The sequence below is a fragment of the Merops nubicus genome, unplaced genomic scaffold (assembly GCF_000691845.1).
Source record: "Merops nubicus isolate BGI_N331 unplaced genomic scaffold, ASM69184v1 scaffold21854, whole genome shotgun sequence".
Lineage (NCBI taxonomy): Eukaryota > Metazoa > Chordata > Aves > Coraciiformes > Meropidae > Merops > Merops nubicus.
In genome coordinates this window covers 1-12,400 of record NW_008605166.1, presented here as the reverse complement: position 1 = coordinate 12,400, position 12,400 = coordinate 1, and the positions used below count along the sequence as shown (strand labels likewise).

The 12,400-nt window shown below is 37.2% G+C and overlaps 1 protein-coding gene across 1 annotated transcript; it reads right to left on the bottom strand.

Moving 5' to 3' along the window:
• Positions 1–3: 3 nt before the first annotated feature.
• RCOR3 (REST corepressor 3) lies at positions 4–11,514 on the bottom strand (the record flags this gene model as incomplete). The annotated part of the gene is made up of 6 exons (XM_008939263.1): positions 4–133; positions 571–812; positions 6,041–6,098; positions 6,869–6,946; positions 8,636–8,854; positions 11,436–11,514. Coding segments are annotated over 6 exons (806 nt in total), but the record flags the coding sequence as incomplete, so codon positions are not given.
• Positions 11,515–12,400: the final 886 nt, after the last annotated feature.

The window sequence follows — 12,400 nt, the reverse complement described above, 5'->3', positions numbered from 1 at the left end:
GAGCAGCGGGAAGCGCCGGGCGAAGTAACGGGGGCGGCTGGTTTAAAGTTGCCATGGGAGCAGCAGGTGCTGGAGCAGATGCCTGCGCTGGAGGTGAAGGGCCTAAACACTGAGTGGCCGGAGTGCTTTGTGCCTGCACAAAGGACAAAGACAAGACCGCGTGAACAGCAACCCCAGCTGGAATTCGATGCAGTTGGGCTGCCACTGTCCACTACACAGGAAACAGCATTTAAAAAAACAAAACAAAAACAAAAACCCTGAGAAGTTACTGAAAAGAAATTGCCAACCAAAACATTATAGACAGCAGAACTAAAAAATATTTACGAAGCAAGAGGAGTCTTCTAGAATAAAAACTGTATTTTAATGATAAAACAGTAACGTGATCGTCACTAGGAAAGGTGCAGTCCTGTTCCCAGCCGGTTAATGACATTGGCCGAAGTTCTATGCAAGCTCATCACCATTCTTTAGAATGCGGTTTGCCACTCCACACCAGTTAACCTTACATTTTATCACTAAATAAAATACTGTTCCTCAACCCATGCTTACTTATTTCTGGTACACAAAACACACCTCATCTTCTTCATCAGTGCTCTTTCCTGATGGCACATTAGAAGTATTTTTTGTGTCCTCCCCTAAAGCAGAAGCATCACCATTAGAAGCCAGGGTTCCTTGTTCCGCTTCCCATTCCTGCAATACCTCCTCTAAGTTAAACCGACGCCTGTAGTTTACAAAGAAGTTCTTCACTTGGCCAACAGTCTTGTTGCCAATTACATCTGCAATAGCTTGAAAATCTTTACCATATTTTCGGACACCTGGAAGGCAAAGTAAATAACATAGCTGTGAAGAATCAGTCAGACACAGCTATGTGTGATGTATTTATAGAGAACCTACGGGACCTGCAAACCAAGGACTCGATAATTAGGAGGACTTCTCCATTAGGAGAAGGCCTCAAGTTCCACTAAAACAAAATAATTTTTAATTGCACAACTATCAACATACAAATTAAGAACTTCATTAAAATGTCATTACCCACTCTTCTTAAAGATCCTGGCTTACTCACCAAGCCTCCCAACCTAAAATCACAGAGACCTGACAAACATTGACAGCTTTTACAAGTTCCCTCCATGCCCAGCTGCACACAGATTATTTCTTTTCTCCACAACCTGTGCAGCAGGAGTGGTAGAAGACAGTGGCTATTGGACCAAGCACAGGGCAGAAGAGGGTGGGCACAGGTCCATAAATTGTGATACACTTCTCATTCCTGCATTTGTGAGCGTGTTCCATCGAGGCTACAAGGAGCAACTGGAAAAAATTCACCTGACAAAGTAATTTGAAAGCTTTCATTCATTATTTGAGTTGAGTAGAAGAATCTGGGTTTTTTTGGATAACCACCTTGGGGAATGTAAGTAAATATAAGCTATTGGTGTCTGCTAATAAGACAGCCCAGCACAAGCCTCCAGGATCAAGTCCTCCAGCAAGAAGTATGACAGAAGATCTTTGCATAGTTCTTTTCATTTGTCTTCATATTGATATCAGTAGGTCACTTGTTTACAAGAACTTCACAAGAAAATATTGTGTAAGAAATTCCCAACATGTACTTTTTAAAGTTCTAAAACTACATTTGCATGTAACACAAAAAAAACCCACAAAACCATGAGTAAAATGTTCCATAGTTTTTAACCTAAAATTTTAATTATAACCCAAAGTTCACTGATTTTCTCTCAGTTGTATTCAGGGTGTGTGTCTAGTTCCTCCTCCCTCCTGCTTAAGAAGAAAAAAAAAAAAAACTTTAAATTCTCCATTATCCTAGAATGCAGTTTTTAGATACACAAAATATATTTTAATCACTAGTGACCAAAAGTTTGGCAACTAAAAGAAGTAAATCAGAGTTTTATTCCAGACTGAGTAAACAGAAGACTCTTGTTTTCTCTCAGCTATGCATACGTGAATTACAATTTGACTCTGTAAAGCTCATGATAAATAAACTCATTCAGAACATATTACAGTGCTTGGGGGACAGCCACTGTGTCTCATTACAGGAAAAGAAATTTATGTCTCATGCCTCACTTCAGAAAGTGAAGCAAAGGATTCAGAAAGTGAGAGCTGCCTCAAATCTGAAAGCTATGTTCCCTTTCAGTTTAACTGTGAAGAGTATGACCAGCTTGTTCTGCTCTTTTCTGCCTCCTTAACAGGCACCTCTGATGTGGTAATGTACACTCACTGCAGTGTAAGAGGAAAAGTTCAGCTCCAGGACAGTAGCAATTGCTGTAGCTGAAGCTGATGTTTCAACTGTCAAGAGCTCAGCTACATAATTTAAGCTCTCTTCGGGGGTATACAAAAGAATCCAATGATCCTGTCTCCAAGAACCTTGGAAAGACAACAAAGGAACCTAGCAGAGCCAAGTGGGAGGGCATGTGTCTAGGCAAAGCAAAGACAGGGATTTGGCTCTTTATCATTTTATCATTTATTATTTTATCATTTATCTTTATGTGCTTTATCAGTTGTACAAGGTTATCAGCTATACTCCTTAAAAGCTGTGTGCAGCCACTGAGCACACCCTCCAGTGTTTCAATAGTCTTTGACCATCTTACCTTTACTGCCCTTACCGCCCTTATAATGATCATTAAATGTCCACTGAAACACATCTAACATCCTGTACAATTAATCACGTGAACAAAGTGCCCAGCAAAACAAAGCATATTTTTATTTAAAACCTAATTCAAACTTTTAATATTTCAGCCTTTTGCGTTCCTTCGCTGTCTATTCTTCATTCCCCTTCATGTGCAGAATGACTGAGCCTGTTTGCCAACTTCAACTAAAGTTGTCAAAAATAAGGTCTTTAAGCCTATTTCCAAGAAAACAGGTTAAAAACAGTGCACCTTGACATTCCTGAGAACCCAATTATTAGAAATAGCTACAGAAAGTAAAACTTCCTTAGTTTAGCTATGCACAGCACTATTCATTTTAGGTTCTTTTCAGAGTGTTATTTAGCACTGCTCTAGCATCACCACTGTGACTTCTACACAATGATGCAGTAAAATCCTTTTAAACTGCCTCAAAACTAGAGAAAGTTCAATACGTGTTTTGTGCATAAGGTGCTGGCATATTTGTAGGAGTTGCTGCCAACCCATCAACCCTTTCAAAACTGTCACATTATTTACACATCCTTCTACAGATCCTGTGCTCAACACCACTATGTCTAAAGTGTCTAATTGGTTATTACATAAAAATAATTTCATTAGGTTGCTGAAAGTGAAGCTCAAAAAAGGTGCCTGCATAGCCTCACTTCACATGTATGGATGTCCTTCTCCTGGCTCCTTTGGAAGTAGCCCTGATCATGGGAATCCTTCAAGATCTTCAAAACTTTAGGCAGCTGCAGAGGTGCACTGGAACTTGAGTGTCTGACTTGGAGAAACTCATAAATCCAAGTTTAATGCTGTCTAGGTTGCTTAACTTTGTGCAGCACAGCAACCACTGTGTGAGAGGCACATGAAACATGAGCCTGGGTCCAAAGCAATCTAATACAGCACCAAAACAAGGCACAAATATTTAATGGCAACCTCTGTGTTAAGAGAGCTGCAGTTTCACTGGGATTACAGCACTCCCAACTAGCTCACATAGAGTTAGATCCTGGTTGTCCCAACTGTTTTTCACTGTAATGCTGTGATAGTCACACACTGCTCTTCAGCTCAAATTTTGTTGTTTTGAAGAAGTCTCAAAACATTTTTGCAACTACAATTTTTGTCCGTCTGAGATCTTGATCACGCTCTTACGCTGCTATACATAAACGAATTTGTAACTTCACCTCAAGTCAAGAACCAGCCCATCACATTCAATAACTATTCAGACAAAGCTGAACAGGAACCTGATAAATTATGCTGCAAAGGATTGGCTCAGAGGTTGTAAGTCTGAGTCCACAAGCCCACTGCACACAGCCACACTGCTTTTATCATTACATGCTTGGCTCTACTTTAAGGTCTTTTTTATTTTAATTACCTCTTCTTCAGTTACTGACAATCTCTTGAGATGAGCCCACAAAGGACGAAAGTTCTCATGTTTAGGAAAAAGAGTACCAAAATACTATTTTATTATTTATACTATTTATTATATTACTGCAGGTTATGTTTATGATTTCCATGGTTGAATTTAATGCCTGAACTCAAGCGAACAAATCACAAAAGTGCCACCTAACTGCTTAATGCTTATGATTTCCAAGTTCAAGCCTAAGACACATTATGGTAGCTTTTAGTATAGCAACCATGGCTACTTTCTTCTAAAAACAGAGTCAGGGCAAAAGACAGCATGTGCTCCTTCAAGCATAAGTCTACTAGCTCAAGTAATTGTCCTTCAGGAGGACAGAGGTCAGGGTCCTTAGAGAGAGGGACAGGAGGTTAACACTTACAGCACTTATTCCAAGAAGGAGACTACTACCAGGTGGTAGATAAGAGAGGGATAATAAGAATACTTTGGTCCTGGCATTAAGGCTCTCTCCCATCTCCATTTTACACAGTTGCAAAGGAAAGGGACTAAAAAAGAAACAGTACATACAAGAAGCCCATGTAAATTCAAGGAAAACAGGTTTTATCCAGAAAGTCTGATTTCTCACTCCATCCTTAAATATGGAGGCTGACCTTTAAAAAACACAGAACATTCCTTAGAGAAGAGATCAGTAGACTAGAACTCCTCTCCAGGCAGTCACCACCAACCCTCATTCTCTTTTGCCCATACTCCACTTTTATTATTGACCATATCAGTCAGTGCCACGGATTAATAAAAGCTAAATGCATTCTTACCACTTCCCAAACTGATGCTCAGTGAGAGCTCCAATAACTAAACTGTGAAAATGCAAGATGTTTTGAATCCTTTCATGCTAAAGCAGGCACAATGAACCTGGATTTTCCACCTTCTCCAGCAAGCATTCTACTTACTGGACCATATATTAACAGATATAGACTATTTATTATATATTAATAGATATAGACTGTATATTAATGGGTAAAGATAGGCATCCCCTTCTGTTGCATTTGGGAACAAAAAAATACGTGAGCTTGTTAGCAGAACTGAGAGGATAAACTTAGGATAGAAAATGGTTTGGAGATACAAATCCCACTGTAAGGCATCTAAGTTGAGAGGCATGACTTTACACATACCATACTCTTCAACACTTCTATTCACACTTCAAAATAAACCTAACTTTTAGGTTCAGTCATCTGGCTAATAACTTATCAGGTATGGCACACCTGACAACTTTACACTGATATTCTGATCCAACTGAAGGTTTTACCCTAAAATCCAGTCTTTCACTTTAGAGGTGAGAATTAGAGCAGATGTGTACAACTGAGCTGATTATATTATCACACAATATGTAACAACATAATTATATAATAAATATATTATATATAGTGTCTTCAAGAAAGTGTTAGGCTCTCCAGGTATTTCCTTTGCATGTTGCTTGATTAAGCAGTGCATGCTAAAGCAAGACAAGAATCAGTTTTCCTTCATATAAATAAAATGACTGCAAATTATCTGTATCAACAGCCTACTAGAAAATGTTGCATAATTAGTCAACTATCCATACCCAGATTCAAACTCTTAAAAGGCCTCTACTGAGGAGGTATCTGCTCTTTTATTCCCTCATGAACACAGAAAAGTAACTGTAGGCAGTTTTACTTCTTTTTCCTACTTTAACAATACAGAGTCTTAAGTGCTTGCTTCAAATTTTATTACTTCAGCTATTACTTCAGTCTTCCAAATTCACGTAAGGTGATTTAGAAGAGGACTGAAGGAAGTTTTGTTTGCTACTACAGTTGTTAAACCCAGCTTAGCCTTCCCATTTGAGATTTAGCATGGATAACTGAAAGACTAGAGCAATGTTGCTTCAAGAGATGCCATAAATATTCTTGCTAATTTTGATGTTTTCCCAGTGACCCTCTTGTAAGATAAAATTCAGCTTTTCATTAGAGGGAAATACAAACATAAGCCTGAATGCCTCTTCAAATCCTTTGCATCAGATTTTGAGTTGCTACTATTATTAACATACCTTGCACTGCAAGAAGCTGCTCCTCTGTGGTCCAACGGGCATTGATTTTCTGATTAGACTATTAAAATTAGAAAAATGGCACAAAGATCATTAAAATGTTCTAACAGCAGCAAAATATCCAAGCATCAGAATATGTTTTACTTGCACTACATTTTGTAACACAGGTAAAAATCTTCTGCTTGTAAGTCATAAGTTTAAGACTGGTTTAATGAAGAGGAAATAGCATTTAAGAATTTGAGCTTAGAACTACACCAATAGTTTTTCCTGTTTTATTGCAGTGCTCACTATCAGCTATATCATAACTTAGGCACAAGCTCATGATCTTTATGCAGACAATTTTAATTCATAATTACTTCTATCTAAACTATTAGAACTTGGCATCTAGAGTGTTTTGCATTCAAATTACGTTTCACATCCAAGCGTTTAAAACAAGCGAAAGGGGAACTTTAGTTATAAACTATTCACTTTGGATGCCCAAATGTATACAGTGACATTTTCACACAGAACATAAAATTTACTGCTAGCAATCTACATTATCTATTTTTAATCAGACAAAAAAACCAAGCAGGTCTCAATTTCAGCTCCTTGTTGTCATGAACAGACATGACATTTCATTTTTTTCTGCTTCTTTATTCACCCAGTCACCATAAAAAAAGCCTACCACTAATTCCTTGTAAAGAAGCCAGGCTCACCCCTGCACGTAACTCAATGGATTCTGTTTTTTCTGCTGCTGAAATGCAAACCCTGTGCTGCAGCAAAAACTTATGTCTGTAGCTTCCCACCAATGTAAGTGCAAGGCCACAGGTTCTAATATTTATTCCAATTTACCTCAGGAGGTTTGAATTCTTCAATCCCGCCTTCCATTTTCTGTTTAAGTGCACTGTTTACTTGCTTAGCATTTTGAACCTTGGTCAAAAACAACAAAGTTAATCAGCTCCACAAAGAAAGTTGGTCACTTTACACATATATCTTCACTAGGATTGCCACAAGTGTACCTCCTAAGTTAGAAAGAGAAATATTATGGTTTAAGGCTTCACTACTTTTAACTGTTGCTTTTTTTAAAAATAATTTTAAAAATACAGGACAGTTTGCTATGGAGAGAAAAATATTTAAGCCAGTCTTGTAAAAGAACAGTTTGTCTGCAGGAATATTAAAAGTAGGACATAACAGGTAAGTTTTTATAATGATATATATGTTCTTGAAGAATGGAAAATATTCTAGACACAGAACTTGGTTCTTAGAAATCTAAGTGAGATGTACTGTACACATGAACATCTTCCTTCTCCAAAAAGCACTTTGAAAAAAAACCAAAAATATTTATGCAGTGTTTCCAGTTAGTTCCTTCTGACAGACTGCTTTTTATTGACCTTAGATACTCATGATTTCCTTTAAAGCCAATTCTTAAAATGATTTTAAATGGTTAAATAAAATATCTTAGTCCATAAAGAGGAGAGCTTCCAAATCATACACATATGTATCTATTAACCATTTAAACCTCGCAGTGATGCACATAAGGTGCACAGATGTAAGAAACTAATCTTGCACACTACGGTGCACAGCTAATACAAGTATTCTTAAGTATGGACACAAAAGCAGACAACTCAGTGGGAGATTCCAAGGACTGCATCTCTGAGATCACTGCAAGAAAAAAAGAGAAACACAACCTCAAGGCTGTTATTCACCTACACTTAGGCTAAAGAGTGAAACCCAACTATGCTATGTAGCCCCAGAGTCCTGCTGTGACAGAAAGAAGCATATTTTTCCTGTAAAAGAATACAACGGAGCAACAACCCCACAAAGCCCTTTATTCACTCCATGATTTTGCAACATGGCAGCTCTTAGTGCTCTACAAGAAGACAGAAATTCCAGGAGGTAAGCCTTGACTCTGTAGCCCCATCACTCCTAGAAAGCAAGCGTGCACATACTGCTGTACCCTTAAAAGTTGAATAGATTCTGCATTTCAACTTCAAGTGACAAAAGTTAACTTCTTCATGCAAAGAATGGAGTCAATTGTCCTCTTAAAGGTGAAGACTACAAAGTTTTTCTAAACTTAATAAGAAGAAAGCTCATCAATTCAAAAAGATAAACAATGAGGTCCATGATTCCCCTCCCACCCAATACTTTTGTTGTATGTGGGGAAGGACATCCTGAAAAACAGCTACAAATTTTAAGCACAACAAATATAACTTCCTCTGCTTCACTGGTGTTAGCTTCATTTGTCACAGAAATACTTTCAGTAAAGTTCAAAAAAACAAAACCCAAATGTGACCTTGGTTTTCTCCTGTCCCCAAATCTCTAACACTGTTTTCATGCCATACTACTCCCCTACCCCCAGCTTTTTTTTTTAGTTGTTGTTTTTTTTTTTTTTTCAAGGAAGTCATCTTGTTTCATGTTATTCACAAGAGCAGATGAACACAAAAAACAAAACCAAAGAAGTCAGTCAGCTAGTATCCAGCATTTCTGGTGATAACTGTGAAACAAAATTAGGAAGACTCACATTAAAGAAGTTTCAGAATCTTCACAGATAATCTTCAAAATCATTACAATCAGAACAATCTGAGATGAAAACAAAACAAGACCAATAACCCATGGTACCTGTCGCTTTAACGAGATTAGTTCCATATCCAGCTGTCTAAGAATTGTGTTGGCTGCATTGGGGCTACAGGACACAGCTATCACATCCTCCTGGGTCAGGTACATGCCTTTGGGCGGGCGGCATTTGGAACGCTGAGAATGGTGGCGATGCTGCAAGCTCTGATACTCTCTTCTACCCAGACCTATTTTGCTGGTCTGAACAGGCTGCTCATTATTGCCCTTTAATTTACAAGAAAAAAACACTGAAGAATAACGGTATCTTGTATACAACTTTTTTAAAGAATAGAATACCACATAGCATTGCAATGTCATATTTATGACAAAGGAAACCTCTAAGCTAACATCCTCTTCTGAATGTAGTATCCAAACTAAGTCTTGCAGGTGAGCTGATGGAGTACACCAGTCATTTGTTGGGTAAGCCTGTTAGTCTTAGAAAGGTCAGTTTTCAAAACTTTGTTTTTAACATGGCTGAAAATACAATAAATGGTATAGAAATCAGTCTGGATACTCTGAAAAAGAGCAAAAATCAAGAACCTCTTATGTATGCAGAAGGTAAAGAACATCACATGTTTAAACCAAGTGATCAGTGAATTTACAGAGATGTGAAGAGTTAAAGTAAAAATCAAGGGAGAATGAGAGAAAGCCAACCAAGATGGGCAAGAATGTAAGATGACACTTTTCCCTGCAGCAAGGACTCTGTGGAAAGTGGTAAGGCTCTTTGCTTTGGGAGGGGACTTGAAATTTGGAAGAGGTACTTTTGCAGTCATTATAAAAATCCATGTAATTTAGCAAACTTCAGCCTTTGTTGCTTGCTTTTTTGAAGTGGAACAGGATAGCAAAGGGGAGATGAAGTCCTTGTAATTGTTTTGATATGTTTGGACTTCTAAAAATTTTAGCTTTGTCTTCAATGGGCATTGCTGCACAACAGCTAGTCTGTGTGTATGACTCCCACAGTCAAGTGGGGGAGCTCCCTACAGACCTGGAGTAGGGAAGCAAAAAAATTACTTTTCCTGCAAGGAATTTCCAATTCAAAGCACTGCTTTGTACCAAAACAGAGATGGGATTCAGACTTTTTGCTACTTCAGGCAGGTCCCTACTGTTCCTCCCTGCTGGCATCCCTGCAGGTTAAGAAGAGGTGGTCATCTGATCGCAGTGAAGAGAAAACAAATGGCAACAGCCATTATTGTTATGTTCTGTAGCAAACAATATTTTGCTCTGCTGTGCTTGACTTTCTGCCACATTCTCTTCCCAGCTAATGGAACACCTTAATCCACTCCTCAAAGTTCATACAGACCATCTTAAAAGCACTTAAGATATTTGCTCTTCCTTGGAAAGCTGATATAGAGTCATACATCTCTGACACCTAAATAAATACCACAAGGTTAAATTTAGTTCTTGCCTATTTATACCATTTGGTTATGCATTGTTCTTTCAATATGAAAGTTACTGTCTGTTCAATCTGGATTTCAAGTGAAAACACTTTGAGTTTTATCTTGCCAAGCTAGAGTGCTTCCATTGCTTTGTGTGTTCAAGTAGCCCACTCAGTTTGTTTTGCATAGGAAGTGAACCTAAGAAAATCCTGTCAGAAATATTAGATCACAGAATTCTTTCATGTAGATCTAAATAGCTCATCAGAAACTGCAAACCTATTTGTCCTGTTCCTAGAACTCTATGAACACTACTTTCATTCTGGACTGCATGTAGTGTGTCAAACAATAACCAAGGAAAGCAAACTGAACAAAATAGGCCTTATTTAGGAGTGGTTTAGGCAGCAACTCAAATCAACAGATTGCAAGAAAATTGTCACAACAGCAGAATGAAAGTATAAAGAGTTCATTAGACCTTATGCCATTTCAAGTTAAAAAACCCTATATCCCAGCATGTTCAAAAAAATAAATCTCAAACTCTTTTACAGGAAGGGGTAATTGTAATTGTCCTTTTTTTTAATCCCTGAGGCAATTAGATAAAGTGATACATTGAAGGTCACTGCAAAGCTGAGAATGGAAACTATCAGTCTCTTACTTAATGTAATTTTTGGTAGACCTGCAGAGTTTTCTTAATTCTAGATATCACTTCATGGGAACATTGAGGTTTTGTACTTTCTCTCCTTTCATATTCTCAATAAGGATGAACTGTCCCATTTTAGGGAAATTACCAACGTGTAAAGTTGATCAAGGGAATATCAAACATTAACACAATTTATTTTTTCTAGTCTTGTTCATAAATAAGTTTATCAAAAGAACACCAAAACTTGAACATATCCCAAACACAGCATTTCTCTGTAAAGCTAACAAGAAGTGTTCATTAGAGAAGAAAAAATGGTTTTCTCTACATTTATTTGTAGAAAGGGCCTCAATAAAGACATGTGTTGTTTGAAATGCATAACCACTTCAATGTGGCTTTGAAAGAACAAAAAAGTTATTCTTGGACAAATGTCACTTAATTTTAACATGCAAAGAAAAGATTTAGATTCCAGTAATTCACAACCAATAAAGTGGTAAACGTATTAAAAAGACAAAAGCAGGGGGAATGTTGTTTTACCAAGTAGTGACAGCATACACCTCTTCTAAAACTTGAAGATCTCTCAGGAGATAACGAATGTAATAAGAGATGCATCTGAGTCCACAGGATGGCAAAAATATATAAAATTTTGTTTCAACCAGAAATTATCAAGCCTTGATCACCTAAAAGCCCTGTGACTTCTTTAGGCTGCAAGCTAAACTTCTTTACTATAAGCCATATTTTTTACAGTAACACTCACATAAAACAAAATGACATTCACCGTCAAGCTATCTGTTACCTCCTTTTTGGCTTCTTTTTTGGGATCATAATCACTATCATTTCCATCCATTGGATGAGCTTCTTCTACATCATCATCACTGAGGAGAGATTATAAGAAACTTATCATTTTATCTGTATTTTTTAACCTCAAGGATAGATATATATCAGGGTCAGACAATTATGTAAAGTATCTCAGTATATGACATGTCAAGGATATTTGTAGTTTTCAAAAGAGCTCTTACAAACATATTCCTTTATTAAATTCTAATGATTATTATGATAAACAAGCAGTCTTAAACTGTAGTTTCAAAATGACTTCAAGCAAGGCTGGTACTGCTGCCAAAAAACATGGTGTCACCTTTCTTCAGTTCAACCACTGGTGCCAGCAGGCACACTTACACAGGGAAATATACCAAGGCTAGAAATAACCTTTCATTTGCCACATTAGTTTTAATAGATCAATTTTCAAACTACCATACTAGTTGGATGAGTAAACCCTTGTTGAAATCTGTGGAGACCAAAAGGGGACAACATAAGATGGGAAAACACAGGACTGCTTTTTCACCAAAGTCCTCAAGATCTAGCATTTTAGCAGGGGAGGAAATGAAATCTGCTGAATTAAGTCAAAGAGAAAATGTTGAAAAGATTACAGTTAATTTAGTTGAGTCCAATCCAGTCATTCATACAAGATCACTTCTTCATAAATTAATGTAAACACAACACAAAAATTTCCAGTTATTACAAAAAAACCCAAAACCAAACACCAAAATGCTTTATTAGAAGCAATTGATTTTCTTCTGTAATTTTTCAGCTATAGGGTCACTGAGTATGTATACTCATTTTAGATTTCAGGAGATCTTTTCAATAATATATCATTAAATGGAGGCTTTTGCTCCAGCTAGGCAGTTTTCCATAGATGTAAAATCATACGTTCCAATATAAACATAATTAGGTTACCTATATATACATAATATATATACATAA